Raw genomic sequence first — 23648 nt, forward strand, 5'->3', positions numbered from 1 at the left:
CAAGCTGGAAATAAAATATAAAGCATACTCAAGCACATTGTATCATTATAGTTGGGCCATACAATACCTATTTTATGCTTCAATTCTTCCATCGTACTGTACGTTCTCACCACGTGGCCCCTCCTCATTTGTTAGATAACTTTGTAAGTAGTGTACACAAGTACTTACCGTCAGTAGGGATATTTTAATTTGAATTAAAGCTCATAGTTTAGTTGTCCCTTTACATGTACGGAAAGTTTCAAGATTATTAAACCAGCCATTCAGTACATGACAGTATATGAGCACAAACATAGCAATAGACTATTTTTGTTCTGATCTGAGAAAGGGGACCACTCAAGCTCTTTCATGCAAGTATCCTGTGAGTTTAGCTCCACCTTCAACACAACATGAGAGACCAATCTAGAAACTCATCAAATGTACATGCACTTTGTGAAGACTCTTTAAACAGGAAGTGAATTCTCTCATGGTTACCGTGGTTCCGTCACTCGCAGTTCCTCATCAGCTCTGAGTTTGTAGAAACTGCAGCAGCCTCTCATTTCCTCTGCTAGTTACAGTACCTCCCCGCTACCCAGAGAAAAATGGTGAGTAACATCGCAGTTTTTTTTTCTTTAATTTTCTTCCGGTGTCCTTTTTGTCTTTGGGTAAAAATGATCAAACAATACAGGCTGAAAAGTCGAACTGTAGCCGTTTACTTTTCAGCCTGATAAAAGGAATTGTTCTGCTCTTTATTGGCGAAAGATCAGGACTCATACATGTTCTGTACATAAACAGTTTTGTTCTTTTGGGATGAACTGCTGAACATTGCTGTGGGTGGTGGTGTAGAGCACTTTTTGGCATGTTGATACTAAGAATGTAACTACCTTGTAGTTACTGTTGCTGATTTAATCCTATTGAAGGACTCTTATACATTTCAAAGTGTAATATAATAAAATGAACTTAAGGTGATACTGTTCGACTGACACAGTACATGTGAAGTTCAACTATTATAATCAGTTTAAACTACTGATTTAATTACTGTATGATACACATATAACAAATATGCATAGTGAAATAATCCAATCATAAATTTAAAATGCAGAGGCGCACATTTGGCCTAAAAGGAAAATCGTTTATGAAGGAATTAAATGGCACGTTGAAATTTCCAACACCCCCACAACACACACTCTATAGAGCTGAACCAGATATGCAAAGCCATTCAGATAGCGATCTTCCCTTCCTCCAGTTCAGTGACTTTCCGTTTGGCTAATGTGCATTATAGCATCTTAATGGTCTGTCACACTCCTCTATTGCACATCAAATGTTTCGCTTTTCTAAACCCTGCTTACATTTTAATCGGAATATTTATTCATTTTGGTATTTATAACTTGGCAGGTACTCATAACTATTTGGCACCTGCAAAAGTGTAGATACATAATTTTGCTGTGGTGCGTTTACATTACATTGTTTCATCTCATACATTTAGCACAATTCTTTGAATTCTCTATAACATCTTCTCCAGTTAAAATTTGCTAAGGGCATGAATGAAAATGTCGGCCACTACTCGCCCACTCATTCCAGATGGATAGAAAATGAGAAATATGCCAGCAAAACATGAAATATGGCTCCAACTATGCATTTTTTTTCTTGTTTCTTATGAATGTTGGCTTACTGGCCTTTTCTTCAGCATTATCAAACCTACATTTAAAGGAGCCATGTCTCTCTTCGGATTTATCCTCCAGTTTCCAAATGTATATACTGTGGCTGTGGTGGATTCGGTGTCAGTGCACCTGACTCCACTCATTTTGAGTGGGAAAGATAAATTGAATTTGTCCTTATCTGAGTCACAGTTAAATGTAGTTTATAATGATTTTTCTTTTCAACATAAACAGTTTGTTTAATTAATTACGTTTACTTGTTAAAGCAAAACATGTTCAGCAAAATAAATAAATAAATAAATAAATGGCTTCTAACAGTGAATAAATACAAACAGTGAATTAACACAAATTCAATTGAAGATTTTGTAGGTAGTATGCGATTACCAGTTTCCAGAAGGTTCCTGCACATTTTCTGTTTGCGGGACATGTCCTTGTGGCTGCACGTGTGCAACACAGAGAGGATGAACAACCCAGTTTGAATGCTGAAAGATATGAAACCGTTCATTTGTCATTATTTTCACGTAATATAATGGACAGTATCCCCAGCACATCAAATATATGACCCCATAAAGTTACTTGTATGCATTGACTCAATAGATAACAGAATCATAAGGTTCCATTTGACCTGCCAAGGAAGGCAAGCTATTTGTCTTCTTTATGACAAAAATAAGATAGGGAATTCTTTCTCTCCATGTTTGTCTCAATAGATTGAACATTAATGCCTCACATAAATTCCAGATAACCATATCTAGAGAAATGTAACTCCCCACATGAAACACGATAAGCATCACCATTGGTCACACCATAATCCAGTTACAATTTTCTAGAATGTCAGAAGACATTATGGCCTATTCCTTGATTCAAATGATGATAGAATAACTCAATGGTTCTGTGTCTAGAGGGGACTATTGCTTCCAATGATATGAAAAGCAAATCAAGAAAAATCTAACTGCTACTCAAACCAACAAGTAATATTATTAACTGAAAGGAAATGAAAGAAATGCTCTTTTGCCACAAGTCCAAAATAGCACAGGAGGTTTTGAGGTTTTTGTTACTGTAAATTATATGTATTATAAGCATATGAATTGATCCTCTTCAGGAGCTGGCAAGTTTGAGCTTCAGTTACATTCTCACTGAAAGTAAACTGAATGCATTTCCTGTCATGCTGCCAGTACCCACACTGAGAAGTACTTTTCAAATAGACGGTCCACAGCCTCATATTGCAGTCTTCATATGCAACACACAGCTAGATTTCTCTCCACCATTCATGCTCTTTGCCACTTCACCTTTTCAACAAAGAAATCTGTACAATTGGAGAAAATATACAAGAGGTATGTGTTAGTTTTATTGACTTATGCATTGCCACTTAAATTGACACTGACAACCGTTTCAAGCATCTTTATGGACGATACAGACCATCCAAACTATTGGAGAAGCAATTGTTTGACGTATGCAAGTACGTATCACATCTAAACATTTTGTCCACGGTTTCATTGTTTGATGACAAATTGCAAAGTGCACAACATCACACAATGGTTGGACACTGTCAGAGTTCATACCAAAACCACACCTATGCGAGTACTATACACATACATATTCTACAAGTAATAAACTTTCAAAAATTGGAGGGAATGAACACTCAACATTATGTGCAGGAGAACACATATAGAAGAAATTGTACGCGTGTTAATACTAGAACACAGAATTCTGGCCTCGAACCAGTCATGTGTCCTAAAATGCAAAGCACAATGTTGTGCAGCAACCAATCAGTTTTGGCATTTCAAAGTCAGATATATAAATTGTCTCAATTTCATGTATACAATTACATATATTATCCTCACTTCCAATAGTTTGTTCTTTCCCTGTAAGCTGTGAAATGCACTCTGTGAATGACCATACAACATTGTGACATCTTGATCACTGAGAATGATACCAATGCCTTCTTGTACAGGAAGTTCACCCCCATAAAACCAAAAGTAACTTTCCTTCCTGTTTGTCACATGGTATCTTGAACCACACACCGACTGCTCAGACCATCTGGTGATTGACTGTGGCTTTTTGAAAAGCTGTGGTTTTCTGTAACAGATTCCTGCCTCACCCTCTGCATGAGTTGCATTTGTTGCAGCAGGTAGACAGAGATGTTTTTTTACATTTGTGAGGATGTACGGACCGTGTTTTTCAGTGTGATGAGATGGTCCTTGCTAACGAGTGGCTCCACAGCAGCGTGAGACTGTGTGAACTGAGGCCTGGCACAGTGGAGCAGCCTGAAGAGGAGAAGGTACGCACCTGTTACCTCCTGTCATTTCCCCAAGCTGACTCAAGGGGGTGAAAAAGTATCGCAGGAGCAAGAAGCAAATGTCGTGGTGACAGCTGTCACTAAGGACAGAGGAAATGTCCTAAAATTAGTGTGACATTGACAGGGCCTGTTCAAGAGAGCAACGAGACTGCAATGCGAAAACGCAGACTTGCTTTTCTCCCTACAATTGTGACAGGAACCTTTTGGCCTGCACTTGACTAATATGCTTTAATTTTTGGAAAAGGGTGAGGCTGAACAATAAAGCTGAATGCCATAATTGGGTTCAGTCCCAAAAAATATAATAATCCATAATGGAGGCCTTTGAGCCTTCATGCATGCCATTGTTCTGGTTAGTACCACACAATGAAATGATTTAGTAGAATAGCATGCAGTAGCGTAAAACTTAAGACATGTATGTTTATAGACATGGTTTAAATACAACTCTAAGGTAGAATTTACTAATTAATGTTCTCTCGCGTACCCTTTCATTTTCTTTTTTGGAAATAGCTTTGAGCATCCAGTGTGTAAAGTGGTCCTAATTATTATTATTATTATTATTATTATTATTATTATTATTAACAGAACTAACTTATCCACTTCTAATGTTTTACAGGATTTAAGGGATGCCGTTTTCAACAGCTCCTCCTTCCCCCTGCCTGCCTACCAAAGATCATCTGTTCTGAACTCACTGGAGGCGTACACCCAGGCTCTCAGGCAGGCTCAGAGGGGCTGTATCGCAGGGGAAAGGAAAGCGGGAATAAACCAGCAGCCCATAGAACCCATTCATAGGTTTGCCCACTCCTTGGCTGGAGACATCCTGCAGTCAGCCAGAGGTCAGTGGGGGACAGAACAGAATGACGGGTGTGATCGTGTCTCTAGGGGAACCGACCCTGCAGAGATGGGCCAGAGGGAAGCCCTCAACTGCGGGCCCTCAGGAGGTCCAGAGGGGCTCAGCTGTACAATCCTAAAATCGGTGTTGGAGGAGGTGGCGGGACAGAGGGGATCACAGAGACCTCGGCACAGGTCCAAATCAGCGCCAGATCCAACAGGGCGGTCAGCGGAGGTCTTTGGCGGATGGAGGGCAGGCTGTAGGCTGGAGCAGGGGTCCCTCTCCTGCTGCACACACCTAGAAAATCACAGTGAGGTGGATGCAGACATGGAACTGTGTGATGAAAGTGTGCCACATCGGTCTAACTTTAAATCCAGGTCTTCCAGCAAGGAGTGGTTCTCAAGCAGTGCTGGTGGCCAGGAAGCCAAGATGGAAGACAGGTCAGGGGAGAGGTGCTTCCTGGGTTCTTTTCCCAATTATGGGACCTCCTGCTCCATACTGTCTCCAACAGGCCTTCCCAGCAAGGGCTCCCTGGACTACCCTGATGCTCCCCCAACCACTCCCCTCCTGCCTGAGATGATCAGAAGCCATGGCAGCTTCAATAGGAAGTTGAAGGGCAGCCTAGCAAAGGAGTTCCTGCCCTCGCCCCCACCTCCCACCCCAAAACACCTGCCCTGCATCTCCGAGGTGAACAGTTTGGGCCTCAGGGATGACAGGGCAGAGTTTGTGGCCCGGCTGATGCGCTCACTGTCCCTGGAGTGCTCAGAGAGAGGGGGGCTGGGTGTGGAGGAGGAATGGACAGATGGAGCACACAGTGCAGAAAGATGTCCACAGGAAATCCCCAGGCTTTTGGCCTATGCCACCCAACTCTCAGCAAATATCATCGGCTCGGCCACCACCAGCTGTGCAGCACACATTGTGGGCCAGATCACAAGAACAAACCCTGGCAAATGGCTTCAGTTTGCAGCTGAACAATGGGCCAATGAGGTCATGAGAGCCTCCCTCCTGGAGCTGATGAAAGAGGAGAAAACAGGGTGGGTGGAGAGCAGACCTCCGGTGCAGGGCCAGAATATGGCAGAGAAATGGCCAGCAAACTCACTGTACTCAGCAATGCAGTCAGATGTAGCTGTAGGACATAGCCTTGAGGACATCATTCCTCCTGAGTCCAGCCTGGCCCTAAAGTCTCAATCACAGAGCAAGAACCAGGTACCCCATGTCTCTGGGACAGAGGACCTGTGCTCTTTCGCTGGACAGTTGACTGCTGACACCCTGGTGCAGGCCCTGGCAGAGCTGGGAGCACCCGATCTTGGGTACTGCCAGGTTCAGGAGATGGCAGAGGAACTATGCAGCGGCATTGTGGCCGAGGCTGTCATTACAGCAGCACAGCAGCAAAGTGTCAGGTGGAGGAGCCCAGAGGAAAGCTGTAACCCTAACAACGGTAGATTAGGGGCAATGGCCAGCATATATTCCCAACCAGGTATGATTGAACACGCTTATGCCACCTCCTTAGTGGAAGCCGTAGTCAGGGACTCTGTGCAGGAAGCCATGAGGCTGAACATGGGTCTCACAGCAGCAAGTGCAGGCCAAGACCTGAGGCTTGGAAACCCCTTGGGGTCAGAGGTCAGGGCTATTCTGGACAACTGTGCATGTCTGGGAGTACAGGAGCTGCAGGGGATTCTTCTGTGGGCAACGGCCTCCAATTTGGGGAGCCCCACTTTGAAACTTGCAGTGCAAGATGTACAGCTTCAGACCGAGGTATGTAATGAAGACGTTTTATATAGACGTTTGTTTCCTACATCTTCTTTGCAATTAAAAAACCAGCTTAAATGGAAATGGATTGCACCTCACTTTAAGTGTGAAATGCTGATCTGTAGATCTGTTAGAAAGTAATTATAAAAAGAGCATACACTGCTAGATTTTTTTTGAGATTTATGACATTAGCATTAGGTAACATCTCATGTCACTGAATGCTAAAGAATGTTAACATGACCAATGACCCTCACACTTGTTGTTTTGCGGCCTAGTTTTCCATGCTGGGCAACATAGCTCGGCAGGTTGGCTGGACAGTGGGGGATCTGATGACATCACTATGGCAATATTGTAAATTGGAAGACAATTTTCCCAGCAGTGGACGCAGCCTGAATGATGCTTCCCTGTTGAAGTACCTACAGGAGAAACTGGTGGGGGAAATGACCGGCTGAGGAACAGTTAAGACAACGTACTCTGCTCTCTGACATAACCAAACACCATGTGGACACGCTGTAAAGAGCATTTCCTTCATGAGATGGTCATGCTTTGTTTGATTACATTCTAACTTGTTTTTGATAGAGGAGGCAGCAATATAATAAGTGTGCGTACATGTAGCCTATTGTAATTCTGTAAGAAGTCATTTTTTCTACTGTTTAATCTTTCTGAGTCATCGCGATTGGAATAAAATATGACCAAAAATGAATAATGTGATTAATTTTCTCACAATAATTATGAATTCCCTTTTTGTATGTACACAGAAGGAATTTCTTTTATTTATTTATTTTTTAAATAAAGGTACTGTAATTGGGTGATACCACCCACATTCTACCATGTGTTCTCTTTTTTGGACTAATAAAATGAAAAGCAACAAATATATTAGATATATGCAATCTAATATCCTATCAATTACATATGAACCTTTCTAATACAGAGATCAAACCCCAAACACCCAAAAGTCCGAATATTTGGCCTAATTCCATATGTAAAAGCATGGGCCTCATTCACTAAACTTTTCTTGAATTATTCTTACTTTTGTTTTTAAAAATGTTCCTAAGAAAAACCAATATAGGATTAATGACACGTGCAGATTTTTGTTTTCGCACATAGCCCAGATGTATGAGATGATTGCCAACTGTTAGTAAGTTTTATGGGCAACTGTTTGTAAGTTATGCCAACTGTTAGCAAGTTCCTGCTCATGTGTACAATTTAATGTAGACCTATATATTTCAGAGCTGGAAAGTCCAGGGATCAGAAAGTAAAGTCCTAAACAAACAAAAAAAACAAACAAAAAAAAAAAGTGAAAGTCCTGCTATGTTTTTTCCCCACCCATTAGCACAGCTAATTTCGCGAAATAGTTCTACCTCTTGCTGAATGTTGTAATTAGCAAAGGCATGTGACTGGAACAAAATTGCTGGGGATGTCTTTTACTTTCTGAACCTCGATTTTCCACCGCAGCACAAATCGGCTAAATACCCGTTTGTCCGTGTGAAAACCAGGCTGGTGGAAACTCTTAATTGTGACGCGATATAATTTCAGATTAGCAACAAAGTTGCCCACCATTCGAGAAAGGTCAAGACTATTGTTCGAATGTTGCCACACGGTTGCCAGTGAATCTCACAAGCTTCGTATAACATTCAGATACATGATATCAGGTCATCTACGTTTTGGATGCCTAGCTAGCTAGTCATAGTTGCTATATGAACTGTTCACCTTTCATACTGCTGTATGAAAGGTGCTATTTAATAAAGTTATATTATTATTATTATTATTATAGAAAACTAAACAAAAGTAATTGCTTAGAATAGAAGCCCCATGTTATGCTTCTATGGCCAAATAATTTATATTAGTTACAAACTGACAAAAACTAATTTCACGATTGGTTTTTAACCAGATTTGCTTGTGGTTTTGCAGAAGCGCATAATTGACATGCACATTCATATTTATTTATACGTTTTTTAGAACAAAAGTCACGGTTAGTGCCTGTTGTTTTCTGACTGACGCGATAAATCTTTCCTGAGATAAGATTTCGCACTGTTTTCAGTGATACATGTGGGTTTAAATTGTTTCTTAATCGGATTGGTTATTGTGAAACACAGACAGGAAACTGTCATGTGGACGTGGAAACTGGTGGCGGCCATAGCCCTGTGTCGTGGGTTCAAGAATTAGCTACAAAACACAGACGCTAGAGGTGGCATACGGCGGGAAAGGAAATTGCTTGGCGCTGTGTGAGGATTAAACATCACTTTATTTAGTATCTAGCACAACATTACAGGTGAGTTCTATGTGTATTATGTCATCGAGAACTGCTGTTAACTGCCCAGGTAATACGGAATGGGTATGTTGCTAGCTAACAGGCTAACGTCATTACTGAAGGAAAAATCCGGTCCGGTGACTGTTACAGGCGCCGTATGTTCGCTAGATTCAGACTGACACGTAGATTTAGTGTGATGGGCGAAGGCAAAAGGTAAATTGCATAATCTTGCACTAGAGATTTACCAGTCAGCTAACTGGCTTGCTAACCAGCTATCTACTATCCAGTCCGGTAAATGAACTAGCTGGATAGCGTTAGGTAGTTATCTACTGCGTGCATTTTTGTGGTCGTTTATGTTTTAATGAAATGGCTAGCCAAACAGCTGAGCTAGATCTAGCTAGGTTCTCCAATTCGGCAGGCCATTTAACGCTTTAACGTCCCTATATATGAAAAATTCATTCGGTAACTACTAGCAATAGCGTAGGATAGTACTAGATTGTCTTTGAAAACTCTCGGCAGTTTATTTTGCCCCGTGTTTCATGAGTTACTGTTGATTTTCCATTTTGTGTAGCTAGCTAAATTAGCTAACGTTACATGGATTATGCGGTGAGCTTGCTGGCTAGCTCTTTCGGTCTTGATTGGGATTTTTGGCCTGCTGATTACTGACACTGTAACGTACAAGTCTGTCAAAAGTGACTAGGATGGGAACTGGTAGCTGCAGGCTAATATCGATAAGTAAGATTGTTGGTACGTTATCCCGGAACCGATAACTTCTGTGTCAAGACTTGAAACTAATATAACTTTACTTGTCTTTGCGAGTTTAAAATGTTGTTTCTTGATGTGTGGTTACGCTTACCTATATTGGATATTTACCATTAGCACGGTGTCTATGGCTACATGATGAACCCCTAATAAAGCTGACAACAGATTGTGAATTACATTTCATGTTCCAAGATAATGCGAACACTTCCAGGCGTCATACTGGAAAGTTCAAGGTTGTAGTGATTTAATATCGGAAAATCAGTTTTGCATTGGCAATTTGTCAATTGTTGAGACTGTAAAGATAAAACTGTACAGCTGTGGGAATTGCGTCACCATCAGCTAATCCAAGACAGCTGTTGATTCATCTCTATCTCGTAGGCCGTTTACATAATAAATGTGTGAAAAGTATTATTATTATTGTTATTATTATTATTGATTGTAGTGGTAGAGGATAAGAATAATAATAAGATTATTATTAATTATAACATTTGTTTTTGTTTAAAGTCTGTTTAATCACCATTGTTTCTTACAGAATATTCAGTTTGTACCGACCCTCTTAGTGAGCACTTATTTGCATGTTGGAAGAAGAGAAATGGCTGAATAAATGTTCATGCATACATTTCATGGTTTATGAACTAATTCCCTTTTTTACCATGAATGATACCGGCAGGCAAATGAATTAGTGTTGGCGATGTCGTGGGTGAGATCTGAGTTTCTGTAGTGCCTCTCTGCTCAAGTGAACATTGCTCTGAACTTCATGTTCTGTGCAAAAAGTTCAACTTCACTTGAAAGATAATTTTTCCAGCGGACATTGCCCTTATCATACATTGCAGAATTGAGAGCGAGATATGGGGCAGATTTTCATAAGAAACATAAGATTAGGTCCAAGTCCTTGTGCACGTGCAGCCTCAGGGATGGTAGCTTGTAATCTGCAGTTTGCGATCAGCCTAAGTAGGCCTAAGCTATGTACATATTTTAATCTTTACTTGTTGTCTTTACATTCAGCCGTGTATGTATGCAATGAAAGCATTGCCTTGTTAACTAGGATAATGTAGGCCGTGCTAGGGATGTAAAGGCATCGTTCTTAGACAGTAGAGACCTCTGACTGACACTGTGAGCACTTGTGGCAGTGTCAGTCTATTGATTCCTAGTCTTACATGCCAGCCTCCTGTTTGTTTCTGCTATAAGACTTGTGAAAGCCTTGAAATTCATCAGAATGAATGGCTACCATTTTGGGGATGTGACCCATTTTTGCCTAAAGTAATCACGTCATCTCAGTAAAGGCGCACATGCAGAGCGGAGGCGGCAGTTCAAACCAGAAAATCCAGATTCTTGTGCAAACAGGGTTGCACCTGCGTCCATCACGCCTGCATGGAAATAGAGACTCTAATGAATCTTTGGCTGACCGAAAGTCATAGCTTACTGCACATGCTAGCTCAGCGGGGAATGTTTTATTTTTGAAATGTAATGTAACATTTTTTAATGCAAATAAAAAATGTAATGTAATGATGTTGCTTGGTATCAACTGATTTAAATTGTGAAGCAAAAGTAAGTGGTCGAATGGCAAGAGTGGGGGTACGTCAAATATGTCGCTCTTCTGCAGACTGCCCTCTGAGAATCTGAACACTGTCTACTACCATGCAGATGGCAGACAGAAAGTTGAGTCTTGTGACTTGAGACCTATCGCGATCTGACAATCTGGGGTCCTGGACTAGTTAATTCATGGACCCTCTGGAATAGTCATCTCCTCATACAAAATGCTTTAAGAAGAGGAATAGGGTTCAGCCTGAAGTCACTGGAAGATGAGGCATCTTCGCAGCCATGGGCTGTTTTGACTGTAATTGAGCTGTTTCTCAGGGTTTCACGTGGAAGGGAGAAGCAGGAGGGCACTGTTTTCCTGATTGTTGTTGTTAATTAGTGGATTCCCATGTCATGAATCCGGTTTTATGTTTGTGCAGACTTGATTACTTCTCATCCTGTTCATTTCCTGTTTCTCCCTGCTTGGATGTCGCTAACAGAAATATTTACCGCCAGAAGCATCACTTGCAGGCCTCAGAGCTGAAAGCTTAGTTACTGTCTGTTCAGTGACCTCTGACCGTTGCTTTATCTGATTTTTGCTTGCAGGTTTGCCAATATCCGGATATGTCCTTCATATTTGACTTTATTTACAGCGGTTTCAGTAGCGTATTACAGTTTTTAGGTAAGTTCTTAGATTTCATATGTAATGGTGAATATGTAGTATCTTAATGGATTGTATTTACATAGCACATTTCTAATCTTAATGCTTTGCACTAAAGGAGGGGTCGCTCACCTAAATATGTGTCCCCACCTGTTTGATGCTATTGTAATTTTTCTTAATTAAATATTTCTGACCAGTGGCCTTTGTTTGGGTGAGGTTTGTACTGAATCCCTTTCCTGTATCTCAGGACTGTACAAGAAATCCGGCAAGTTAGTGTTCCTTGGGTTGGACAATGCTGGCAAGACTACCCTTCTGCACATGCTCAAAGATGATCGACTGGGACAGCATGTGCCTACTTTACACCCAAGTAAGTGAATGAAGGTGTTCTGAAATAATACAATGGGAATGCGATATGGAATAACTTGGTCATTAATGCTATTCAGTAATAAGTATATGTCACAGTGCAGGTTTGTCCTGTCTAACCGCATGAGAGTGGAACAGCTCGTTTGGTGATGGGCGAGCTCATAGAAGGTTGGCGCTGTTTCACATCAGCTATACTCTGATGCCTAATTTTGTGCTCTCTCCCTCATACACACCAGCACATACTAAAGCCAAGCGTGTGGCAGCAGCACCAAGAGCTGGACTGATTAGAATATCTGCTTCATCATTTAAGGCCATTTTAACCTGTAACTGCATAATGTCACATTCAGAGAATGAATTGTATGGCAAGATTTCCTTAAGAGAACTGATCCAAAATGCTCCATTTCAGCCTCTGAGGAGTTGACCATTGCTGGAATGACCTTCACAACCTTTGACCTGGGGGGTCATGCACAAGGTATGCTCACCCCCCCCCCCCCCCATTTGCCTTGGTCCACCATCTGCCATCTGTAGCCATGCTCTGAGCCGTGCCCTAACCCCCGGTCTCCTCTGTGTTCAGCTCGTCGAGTCTGGAAAAGCTACCTCCCTGCTATTAATGCAATTGTGTTCCTGGTGGACTGCGCAGACCCAACCAGACTGCTCGAGTCCAAGGCGGAGCTGGACGTGAGTGTCTCCCGATTCAGTGAGAAGAACTGTATAACCAACTCAAACTGTGTGATATTCTGTAGTGTGGTGCAGCCTGCATTTTGATGTTGGTTTTTGATTTAACCATAGACATTACATTACATTACATTACAGGCATTTAGCAGACGCTCTTATCCAGAGCGACTTACACAACTTTTACTTAGCACTTTACATTGTATCCATTTATACAGCTGGATATATACTGAAGCAATGCAGGTTAAGTACCTTGCTCAAGGGTACAACGGCAGTGTCCTTACCCGGGATTCGAACCTGCGACCTTTCGGTTACAAGCGCAGTTCCTTACCCACTGCGCCACACTCCGTCCTACAGACGTCTTTTTCATGATATAATAGTCTACAAAAAATGTCCCCGAGTATCTTATTGTTGATTGAAATAATCACAATGTCAGTCACATTCTAGTCATGGAAATTAACATTCCCAAGACAGATTTGTAGATATTTATTCATAAATAATTATAGACCTCTCAGATAATATCTCACAAATCAATGATGCTTAAAATATTGTATTGAGATTTCTATAATTACCCATATGGAAATGTGAATTGCCACTAAGGTGACCAGATAAAATATTGATTTCCCTTTGTCATATTTCCTTCAACAAAAACTTTTGAAATATTGTTTAATTAAGATGTTGGTATGAATTGTACTGTGATTGACAGGCACTCATGACAGACGACACCATTGGAAACGTGCCTATCCTCATCCTCGGTAACAAGATTGACAGACAGGAAGCCGTCAGTGAAGAGCGACTGAGGGAGATATTTGGACTGTATGGTCAGACCACAGGAAAGGTGAGACAACCTCAAACTTTGTCATTTCTCTGCAGAAAACATCTGATCTGGGGCGGCAGTGTAGTATAATGGGTAAGGAGTTCCTAAAGGTCACAGGTTTGATTCCCCGGTAGGACACTGCCGTTGTACCCTTGAGCAAGGTGCTTAACCTGCATTGCTTCAGTATACATCCAGCTGTATAATTGGATACTTGAGAGATATCCAGTCACATCACTCTATTTCAAGGGCAATATGAGAGCTGTCCAATTACATCCCTTCATTTTCAGGGTAACACGTGAAATCCAGGTGTATTCCTCTCTTTCAAGCATGACATTATAAATCCTGTTACATCCCTGTAATTGCTGGGAAACGTGAGAGATCTAGTGAAATCTGTCTATTTTCAGGGTAAAATAAGAGTTGTCCAATCGCATCCCTCTATTTCCAGGGTAACGTGCCCCTGAAGGAGCTGAACTCGAGGCCGCTGGAGGTGTTCATGTGCAGCGTGCTGAAGAAGCAGGGCTATGGAGAGGGTTTCCGCTGGCTGTCACAGTACATCGAGTAGTCTTGAGTCTCACGTCTCTCAAAAACATCCACAGCCTCGACCTCTCACCCCAAGACTCCATCGGCTAAACATCTGGACATAATCTTCACATTCCGTTTCCTAGAAAAATGCATCTACTCTTGATGAGAAAAAAATCAACAACTTCTGAAATTTTGTTCTTTTCCCCTCCCACCAAAAAATTTGTAAGCGTGAGAATCTGTACATAACTGGAGGACTCTCGGCACTAGCTTCCTAGCGCCTCTTTGAGCAGCGTTAAAGACCATCCAAATGCACTTTTTTAAACCAGAGACTACATGCACACATGCAAATAGTATTTAAAATCACCTACTTGGATTTTCTTTTTTTCCTTTTTTAATAACTTGGTTTCAATAAAACTTGAACATGTGACCACACCTTTGGTAACTGTGAAAGATGCCTTAATCCCTCCACCATATCTGCACTCTTATTAATTGTTCCGCATTTGATGCCATTAAAACGGTGGGTCACAGTTTATTGTTCTGTATGTTCAAACGGAGCGTGAAGCTTTTTAAATACAGACTGCTTTCCATGCTAACTGTGTTCATTTTAATGGACATTTTTTGAAGCGTGTACAGCAAAGGGGAAAAAAAAAAATCAGTTGCCATCAAGGGATGGGGTGGGGGTGTAAGAATTAATTTAAATAAAGGGAAGGACTCGAAAGTAAAGACCACTTGTGTCGAATGCAGTATAATTAGCAGTTTCAAACTCCAGATAAATCACCAGACCACTAATCTATGATCTATATGCCCAGGACTTGGGCTTAATAAGGGTCAAGTTGCTTGAGTAAATTTGACTGAACTGAGGTGGCTGGCCTGGATATATGGGCACATTAGCACAATATCTGGGAAGGTTCTTCCACTACAAACCTCCATAACGGGCCACTCACTTACAGAATAGGTACACCAAGGTAGCTGTCCTACCGCTAATTTATTATCGGGCATTTTAATTGCAACAGCAAGCCGTTTTAAACGTACTTTACATATAGGGTTCCCACAGGTTTTTGAGCTCTATTTTCAAAAATTCAAGGTGCTTGTGGTCTTAAAATTTGGAACTGTGAATACTACAGGAACCCTCTGTACAAATATAAATTTGTATTAACTGACAAGCTAAATGTTTATCATTCACATTAATGGCATTGAGCATAAATGTGCTGAATAATGTTATTGCATAAGAACATTATAAAGATAAAGGATGTAATGGAATGTGTCATGGTGAGCACAACCTTATATCTGTATGGGTCTTATAACGGCATTCATCCATCGGCGTGAGCGAATGGTTCCAAAAATGGCAAATGACTGGAAAAAGATGGCAAACCCTATGTTGTCACTTTCTAGAAAGATCTGAGGACAGACTGAGCAACTTGTGTGCCAGTAGTATGTTTATAACCCAGTCACACTGGAGCTTGGCTGAATGCAACCAGCATCTAAGGTAATCTGATACAGGCTTTGGCAGAATCTCAGTGAGATGTAATGAATTCTAAACACATATATTCATTATATAACAAAACATTGTATGAGAAGAAATATTTTTAAATGTACATTTTTTATGTTCGGGGCATCCCTAAATTCTAGACGTCCTGTAGGAATTTGGTATGTGTACCAAATATGAAGTGTCTTCTGGTTGATGACTTTACTGTTGGGTGGGGAGGACAATTTATTCCATTTGAGTGTTTGATGAAGCTCATATAAGTTTTGGATTCAAGTTGCAAAATTACATAATGTGCAGTTAATATTTGTAACTAATGCTGGCCTTTTTGGGGAATTCCTGGGTTGTGTCAAAACTTCAGGTACTTACCAGGTTTGTCTAATTTCTTCACCATTGTACATGGGTACCAGGGAAAGGATCCGGGATCCAACAATAGATTTACGATACCACAGTTTGACCAAGCTACAATAATGTGCTTTACTAGCTGCTTACCTGGAGGAGTGCAAATAGTCTTGTTTTGAGTACTGTGCTCTAAAGTTAAGCAGAACTATATAGAGAAAAACTGTCATTTGGCCACTGACACCTTCAGCAGATAATCATTACAGCAGTTAAGTCTTTTTTAATATCTGTGCCAGATCCCACAGAATACAGATAAAAGTGAAATCACTGTTTGAATCCCGAGGGCACAACAGTAGTATATCCTTATCCTCTGTAAGAGAAATGAGGTACTGGACCAGTTGCTATGATTTAACGATATTCATAAAAATGTCTGGTTATTCTGGTAGGAATGATCATTTTCTTGCAGTGGTTATGAACATGAACTGTCTGACTTTTATTCAGTGGCAGACTTTTGAGTGCCTTTAGAAAATATTCAGACAGCTGTAGGATTTATAGTCAGTCTTACATCTGTGATTACTTCCAGATAATAACCAAACAGTGAGCTCAAGTGTGCCTCTTACCATCAGTAAGTCTTGTGTTCTTTATATAGTCGGTGCATATTTAGCAAGTCTCTTGGATATCATCTGTTGATTGTGTGCCTGCAGCTGTTAGCTTAGCTGATGGGAGGCACTGTGTGATGAATATGCTTCAATGGCTTTTTTCAAGAGTGGGGATGCTGTCGTAGTCAACAAAATGTTCCACATGACCCTACATCTGGCCACGTAATCATTATCCCTACATCCGATTGGCTATGCTATCTCTCGCATTCCCCATCTGTCGATTCCATTGGCTGTCAGAGAACAAAGTTCTCAGTTGAACTATCTGCTTAAATAAAGCTAGATTTCACACAGCACACACTGCATTCCCCTGCTCAGCTTATCCACCTATGGGCTCAGTTTCCACACAGGGTCTTAGTTAATGTGCTCTACATACACTACTTTTAATAATGGAAAAGTTCTCCCAAAATTACCATCAGGAGTAATACCAGTCAAACTATGGATTCAAGGCTGCCAAAAAATACATTTTTCCTAAAAGAGTGATATTGCAGAATTCCACGGACTCACAACCCTTAAAAAAGATTTCTGACACCGCATCAGTGAGACACAAACACTCTTTAACAACCAATGCTGTTCAAACCAAGAAAAAAAAACATTTAAAAATAAGTTTTGTGTAGAAGCTGAAGAGCACCATCAACCCAACACAGATATATTACAGTTCTGTTAGCAATAACTTATTTCACATCATGCAATAAAAAATGAACAATAATAACACAAACCTCAAAAGGCTGCTTCTTTTTTTCTTTTCTCTTTTTTTAAACATGTTGGCAAGTAAAAGTCCCTATTTTTTCCTTGTGGCACTTAAAAGTTGTTCTGCTGTTGCCTTGGTTTGTGGATGAGGTAAATGAAAAGAATGAATTTAAACATGGCGGGAAAAGATGGCCGCTCCGCTGTTAGGAGTCTTTCCAGCTCTGCTCCACGATGGCAGACACCCTCTTCTCGTACTCCCGCTTGTTCTCCTGGTACAGCTGGGCCGCCTGGCTGTTGGCCGGGCTGTTGGGGTTAGGCTCATCCAGGAGAGACTTTGGGCGTGAGGAAAAAGGTCAAACGAAAATGAGGCTTTGGGATTCAAACACACACTGTCACCACCTCATGTGCTACCAAGTTATATAATTGCAACAGGAAGGAAGGATCAGATGGAATTCACTACAGCAAAAAAAAAAAAAAAGAAAAAAGAAGTGACGTGCCACTTTTTATTGCTCCTGTGGTTGGACTTTACTCCGTGATAATGACACTACAATCTCGACAGAAACTCAAAAGGCCAGGCCCTATATCCTCAGAGTAGGTGCGCTGCTATGATCAGTTAAGTCTTTCAGCACATAATGGATTTAGGTCCGGATGGGGACTTGGGGAACCTGTACATAGATCATCACTTCTACCGTGATGGACTTTATGAATTGAGGCTCTGATTTAGGTTTCTCTGCTGTGGCAGCGCCCATCCTGAAAGGGGCATGGGACGCCTCTACCCACCTGGATGGATGTTAAAATGGATGAGACGTCGTATGTTGGGCTCCAACGATTCTGAAGGATGTCTAAACATATACTCCCATCTGCATAAACTGCAAGAGTAAAAAACATGTCTTCCTGTTCATTCATCCCAATGAACTGAGAGGAAATTATGAACTTGGCACAAATTAAATAATATGAAGAATAATTGGGAGAGGGTATTACTGACCAATTAAGACTAATGAGGCATTATAGGCCTATGAAGACTAATGAGGCAATATAGGCCTATGATGACTAATATGTGTAGGTCATTACCATACTAAAATTAAAAGAGCATAAGAATATTAATGATGAAAATTTAGTATCTAGAAAATATCCATAGCATTGCAATGAAGGACCAATTGGGACAGGTATTATTTGTGCATACAGTAGTTGGGTTTGTGTATGTAGTGCAAGTCTCTGTTGAAGATTTTAATCACTATGGACCTATGGATGTCTTCATGACAGATGAGACCTACATGTAACCTATTGAGTAACGCCACAATTCAGCTCCAGAGAAAAATGTTTTTAAACTTGAATATAATCACGCCTGTGCTATAATTCACAAAAGGAAATCAGGCCAGTTTAAAACCCTTTATGCTGTTTTGAGCATTCATGAATAGTCTTATATCATGAAGTATACATGCTTGTGACTCCATGGCCTGCTTGTGACTTTTAATGAAATACCTGTGCTTTAATTAGGCCAAAGATCAGAGAAAGGACCTTACCATTTGGGTGAAACATTTTTGAGATGAACCGCACTGTTGGAGGCTTGTTTGGGTACTCTTCTGAAAACTCAATCACAAGCTTGAAAGTTCCTACAGAAAAAAGAAAATAGTTACAAATAATAACCATCTTGAAAATGCAGATCCACCACTAATACTGCAGTCCACAGACAAGTCAACAATTCAATGAATACAGTGGTCCACAGACAAGTCACAGCTACTGTCAATATTATAGTCTACAGAATGGTCACAGCTTTCATTAATACTGCAATCCACAGCCAAGTTAGCTGCTATTCCTGGGGCCCACACCACCAAGTTGAATAAGACATAGACCTACAGACATGTGTTATTTTGTTTCAAAGAGATAAAATCATCAGCTTACCATCCTCAAATGGGGTTCCCTCAGGTCTGCAAGTAATCAGAGAAATAATAAATAAGAAGCTGCTTGCATCTGTATACTGTACATTTTTATATTTTTAACATGCAATATTCACCCTTTGAGAAGAGAGTTCTAAATAAGTCAGTAGAACAATGGATGACATTCCATATGCACTGCTGAATAGGCTAAATATGCTCTATCCAAAATAACAGAAATATTGTCACGTGTCCTCTGCTGAACCACACCTGTACAGCCATACATCACTGATGAGAAGAGAGCTGCAGTGAAACAAGCTGGCCCATAAACCCTAGCACATCAACAGCACAGTGCTGCTATGGCAACAGCTTGGGCATGATCAAACCAGGAGAGGCTATTTCTGGTGTTCACCCAACATGCTTTGGGCCTTCAGAGCATAGCCAAAAGAGGGATCTCAGATGATGCCAAAATAACCAAAGCTACCATTACAGAGTATCTGGACAATATTAAACAGTCTGCTTGCAAGTTAGCTTATTCGTAAAAACTCATATCTAAGCAACCATGCCTGCAAACCTTGGCTAAATATTGATAGCAATGACAAAAAACAGGCTAGCATCTTGCTATGCTAGCAAGTAAACCCTCTTGTAATTACCAATAGTTTACAAGCTGCAATACTATGCTGTTCACATTCTCATCAAGTTCTGACTGATGCAAAATCACTTTAAAAAATCAGTTAGGTTCAAGGCATCATGGGTGAATGATTGAAGTGTCTGCAACCTCTCTCCGTGGCAGAAGCAGTTTTGAACTGAATCGGCATAAATTCCCAGCAGGGGGCAGACCACAATTTGCATTGTGAAGCTGCAGCCTCAACTCCTTGCTGTGCTCTGCTAGGCTTATTTGGACCTCCCCCAATTTCAAAGACAACTCAGGACAACAATTTCTCTTTCATTTCTATCTGCCTTTCTCTCAACCTCTTTCCATTTGTCTCTGAGAGGTAGAATCTGCAGGACAACGGTCAGATGAGGCAGCTTACCCGAATATGACTGCATTCCACAGCATAATGTTGTTTTCCGAGGGAGCTCCACTCACACCAGCAGGAGGGTCCTCTTGAAGTCTGGCAGTTGACAGATAACCCAACCATTAACGTCAAAAAACGTCACATGGGAAGTATTCCATTTTATCTGTAACCACTATGCTATCCGATGCTCCCCATTATTTCTCAGTTTTAAATGCCAAGCTGCGATAGCAAAGCCAGCTCTATCGCTGAAACTTCTTCCTTGGTATAGACTAGCACAGTGGTTGCCAAGACTTTCTGCACCCTCAACCCACTTACAGGCTAATACACTTCTGACCCATTTACTATAATGTGACCTGGCATATTACCAAATATGGAATTTCAGGGTTTAAAAAATTTAAAAAAAACATGATGTTACATGTAAATAACTGCCTGTGTACTGTAACAAGTGCTGTGAATATGGTAGCTGCACTGTTTCATATGAATGGTTCCGACCCAATATTAGCTCATGCACCACTGGAAGATACTGCTTCTCTGCACTTGGATGTTCATCACCTGAGGAGTGCAACCACTGCACTGAACATGCACGCACGCACGCACGCACGCACGCACACAACGTGCATGACATGCACTGCACTCCTCTGATAGACTTGATCATGACACCAGTGACGATGCTCTGCACTACTGGCAACACGACACTACAGAAGAGGAGGGCCCAGAGGCACATCGCTTATAAGAAAACAAAGGCCTGTGGGCATCTGGCACACTACTGGGAGGCAATGAATACAGCTGTAACTCAAGGAACCTTGGCTGGCCTAAACCCACCCTACATCTGGCAGCATGAAGCCAATTACAGCAAGGCCTACTGTCTCAATTTTTTTTTTTTACTCCTGTACCGCCCTTCTTTAATCTACTGATTTTTAAAGTTGACTTTTGTTAACGTGTAGTCTTCATTTTCTTTATTTATATTTTCTGTGCAGTGACCAATGACTTTTGAGTTTATAAAGGCTCTTAGCAAAATACATAATCATTTCAGCCACACTGTTCCCATCCTCTAAAGATGACTGGTGACACACAAAATACGGGGAAATTAAGACGGCTTTAGTTTTATAAAACCTATGTGTTGCTGCGTAGGGCTGTCTAAACTGCATCTCTTTCCTCTGCAGTTTCTTAAACAAAGACTCATTTTAGGAACACTAATAATTTTCCTAGAACTTACTCGATATATATTAAATTTTTCATAGCATCAATACTTTCTATGTATCCAACTCCTGCATTATACGGCTCAATTTTTGTAGACTTGTAGTCTCATCCTGAGCAAGGATACCTGTTTCAAGTTCCTAACTAGCCGAAACTCCTGCTTCTAGCCACCAACGAGAACACACTTGCGATACAATATATGCACTTAAATTGAATTAATTGCATTATATAACGTTTACATTCGTTCTTCCTAGATGCCGTCCGTAAATCGTTTTCATAAGTATTCTGAAACATACAACGGAAGTGTATGTCAAACCCGTTTGTCAAACATTCAGATTTACTAAAAATACACATGACCTGACTGACAGTTTCAGCCTGAACAATCCACGAAAGCGATACTACCGAAAGACTGGGCTATTGAAACTTGAATCGCTAGCTTTGCCTGCTAGCAAGCAAGCAACCCGCAAGCATAGTCAGCTAGGCCAAGCAGGGAGAAAACAAAGCAATAAAAACGTTCAGGAATGTACCTTTTGAAATCTCTCATGAGTCGTCTTCTAGCTGGGGTAGACATTGCTACTTCAGAACGCGAAATTTGTTATTTTAACCATAAAACTGCGTCGGACACCGTATATTTTTGACGGTTCTATTTCTTAGGTCTTTTCTTCTACCAAACAACTATGATGACGTCATGGGATCCAGAAAAAGGAAACAGAACATTCTATTGGAACGATTCACTTTTGAAATACGGAACAACGTGTAAGGTTAAACTTTGAAATTATAAATGTGACATGACTATACGGCGCCGATTTTTGACTACCACGTATACTATCAAGCACTATCACGTGCGTGAATACATATTTTTGAGGCAGTAATTCTGAATGTGTCTGAATATACTTCAACCGGCCACCCCTCTCTACATTACACAGTTGGTATAGTCTTAACAGCAGTAGCACGCCCGAGCACTCCCTACTCTGTGAGAAGAGGGAGCAAGGGGCGTGGGAATATAAAGGGGGTGTGGCGATATAAAAACGGGCGTGTGAATGACGTTTTCTCCACCTTCTTCCGTACCCTTTTGAAGATTTCTGTTGACATTTACCTTGTTTATTTGTTTACCATCTGCTTTTATCCTGATATCTGGGCCCTGTTTCATAAAACAAGATTATTTAGTAAAATTGATAACTGCACTGGGTAAAACCCGTAACCCTCCCAAATCTGGAACATAGACTGAATTAAAAAGAGCTGTTCTGGGTTTTACTTTGTGCAGTTATCCAGCTTAATAAATTAGCCCCAGAGAATGACAGCAAAAACCTTGTCCATGCTCTAAATCTTTTTCCTTTTCCCCCCCTCTGCTGTTCAGTGAATCTTGCCCCAGTGTAAAATTCCCCTGACTCTATTACAAATTATTCAAAAGGTCATAGTCTAGTATCAAATCTGGACAGTGTATGCAAATTTCAACACAACTAAAAAAGATTTAATTCCCCACCAACAATAATACACAATTAAATCTTAAAATGTATTCACACATATAGTCGAATGTGGACCACGCCAGAACAGTCTTCTAGTTTTTAAAGCAATTACTTACAAACACAACAATTAAATGCATATTATTTTTCACCTTTTGAAAAAAATAACCACTGAAAAACACTCTTATTCAGAAATATCTGATTTTGTTTATAAGGCCTTCAGGGTGTGCTCTAGCTCAACTGCAAAGTCCACAACAGAGTACTGATTTTAACATGGACTGACATGGTCAGGATTCAAAACCAGCATATGGGGCACATCCACAAAGTGGACAGTGTCTTAGCAGGATGAGTCAACCAGAAACTCCAAAACACAGTGTTGGGGTACTCCGGTTTCCTCCCACACTCAAAGACCAAGGCACTGGCGTCAGAACTGGAGTTGGTCCCCGGGTGCTGCACTGTGGCTGCCCACTGCTCCTAAGTAACTAGAATGGGTCAAATGCAGAGGACAAATTACCCCACGGGGTTCCACAAAAGTATATCTCATCTTATATCTTATCTGTACTTGAAATATTTATACAGGGATGTAAAGGATGTGAACAATTTTTAGAGAAAAACATCTTTCCAACTGAACAATATCATGACACTTGCAAAATACATTTTTACAGTTATAATAGACAAATGAATTTAACTTTTTACACCAGTCATGACGATTAGTAATTAATTATCCTACAATGTGCACACAGTTGCATCTGCTAGCAGTGCTGTGGTATTGAGCAACTAATGGTTTTAAGCAATCAATTCACATTATAGAAGAGTAAATGTTGAGACTGTGTAGCCTAATTACTGCAAGTAT

The 23648-nt window shown here is 40.8% G+C and overlaps 3 protein-coding genes and 1 long non-coding RNA gene across 6 annotated transcripts; 2 read left to right on the plus strand and 2 right to left on the minus strand.

Annotated features, from left to right (window-relative positions):
• Positions 1-455: 455 nt before the first annotated feature.
• Positions 456-7336, plus strand: si:dkey-171c9.3 (uncharacterized). The gene is made up of 4 exons (XM_064326320.1): positions 456-581; positions 3817-3912; positions 4544-6514; positions 6784-7336. Exons 1-4 carry the CDS (start codon positions 579-581, stop codon positions 6958-6960), a joined length of 2247 nt encoding a protein of 748 aa, XP_064182390.1. The 5' UTR covers positions 456-578; the 3' UTR covers positions 6961-7336.
• Positions 469-4479, minus strand: LOC135250240 (uncharacterized). The gene is made up of 4 exons (XR_010328886.1): positions 3921-4479; positions 2814-2937; positions 2019-2116; positions 469-564 (listed from the first exon to the last, which is right to left on the minus strand). It is a non-coding gene; the product is annotated as an uncharacterized LOC135250240 (long non-coding RNA).
• A 243-nt stretch (positions 7337-7579) lies between the features above and the next one.
• LOC135250237 (GTP-binding protein SAR1b-like) lies at positions 7580-14667 on the plus strand. 3 transcript variants are annotated; one of them, XM_064326327.1, is made up of 7 exons: positions 7580-7646; positions 11646-11721; positions 11948-12067; positions 12470-12535; positions 12638-12741; positions 13442-13573; positions 13998-14667. In XM_064326327.1, exons 2-7 carry the CDS (start codon positions 11664-11666, stop codon positions 14112-14114), a joined length of 597 nt encoding a protein of 198 aa, XP_064182397.1. In that variant the 5' UTR covers positions 7580-7646; positions 11646-11663; the 3' UTR covers positions 14115-14667. The 3 variants fall into 3 exon arrangements, with proteins under 3 accessions (XP_064182397.1, XP_064182395.1, XP_064182398.1); XM_064326325.1 differs by lacking the exon at positions 7580-7646 and adding an exon at positions 8603-8780; XM_064326328.1 differs by lacking the exon at positions 7580-7646 and adding an exon at positions 8948-8972.
• Positions 14668-17088: 2421 nt separating this feature from the next.
• LOC135250239 (ubiquitin-conjugating enzyme E2 B-like) lies at positions 17089-22045 on the minus strand. The gene is made up of 6 exons (XM_064326331.1): positions 21860-22045; positions 20151-20231; positions 19145-19170; positions 18766-18855; positions 18023-18111; positions 17089-17574 (listed from the first exon to the last, which is right to left on the minus strand). Exons 1-6 carry the CDS (start codon positions 21901-21903, stop codon positions 17446-17448), a joined length of 459 nt encoding a protein of 152 aa, XP_064182401.1. The 5' UTR covers positions 21904-22045; the 3' UTR covers positions 17089-17445.
• Between the last annotated feature and the right edge of the window lie 1603 nt (positions 22046-23648).

This window comes from Anguilla rostrata, chromosome 3, assembly GCF_018555375.3.
Source record: "Anguilla rostrata isolate EN2019 chromosome 3, ASM1855537v3, whole genome shotgun sequence".
NCBI classification, from domain to species: domain Eukaryota; kingdom Metazoa; phylum Chordata; class Actinopteri; order Anguilliformes; family Anguillidae; genus Anguilla; species Anguilla rostrata.

Coding starts and splice junctions, on each gene's coding strand:
- si:dkey-171c9.3 (XM_064326320.1), top strand. Junction 3,913..4,543: donor AGCAGCCTGAAGAGGAGAAG/GTACGCACCTGT, acceptor AATGTTTTACAG/GATTTAAGGGATGCCGTTTT. Junction 6,515..6,783: donor ATGTACAGCTTCAGACCGAG/GTATGTAATGAA, acceptor TTTGCGGCCTAG/TTTTCCATGCTGGGCAACAT.
- LOC135250237 (XM_064326327.1), top strand. CDS start 11,664: ATGTCCTTCATATTTGACTTTATTTACAGCGGTTTCAGTAGCGTATTA. Junction 12,536..12,637: donor CCTGGGGGGTCATGCACAAG/GTATGCTCACCC, acceptor CTCTGTGTTCAG/CTCGTCGAGTCTGGAAAAGC. Junction 12,742..13,441: donor AGTCCAAGGCGGAGCTGGAC/GTGAGTGTCTCC, acceptor TGTGATTGACAG/GCACTCATGACAGACGACAC.
- LOC135250239 (XM_064326331.1), bottom strand. CDS start 21,903: ATGTCTACCCCAGCTAGAAGACGACTCATGAGAGATTTCAAAAG. Junction 19,171..20,150: donor TGGAATGCAGTCATATTCGG/GTAAGCTGCCTC, acceptor GATTACTTGCAG/ACCTGAGGGAACCCCATTTG. Junction 17,575..18,022: donor CCATTTTAACATCCATCCAG/GTGGGTAGAGGC, acceptor TCACGCCCAAAG/TCTCTCCTGGATGAGCCTAA.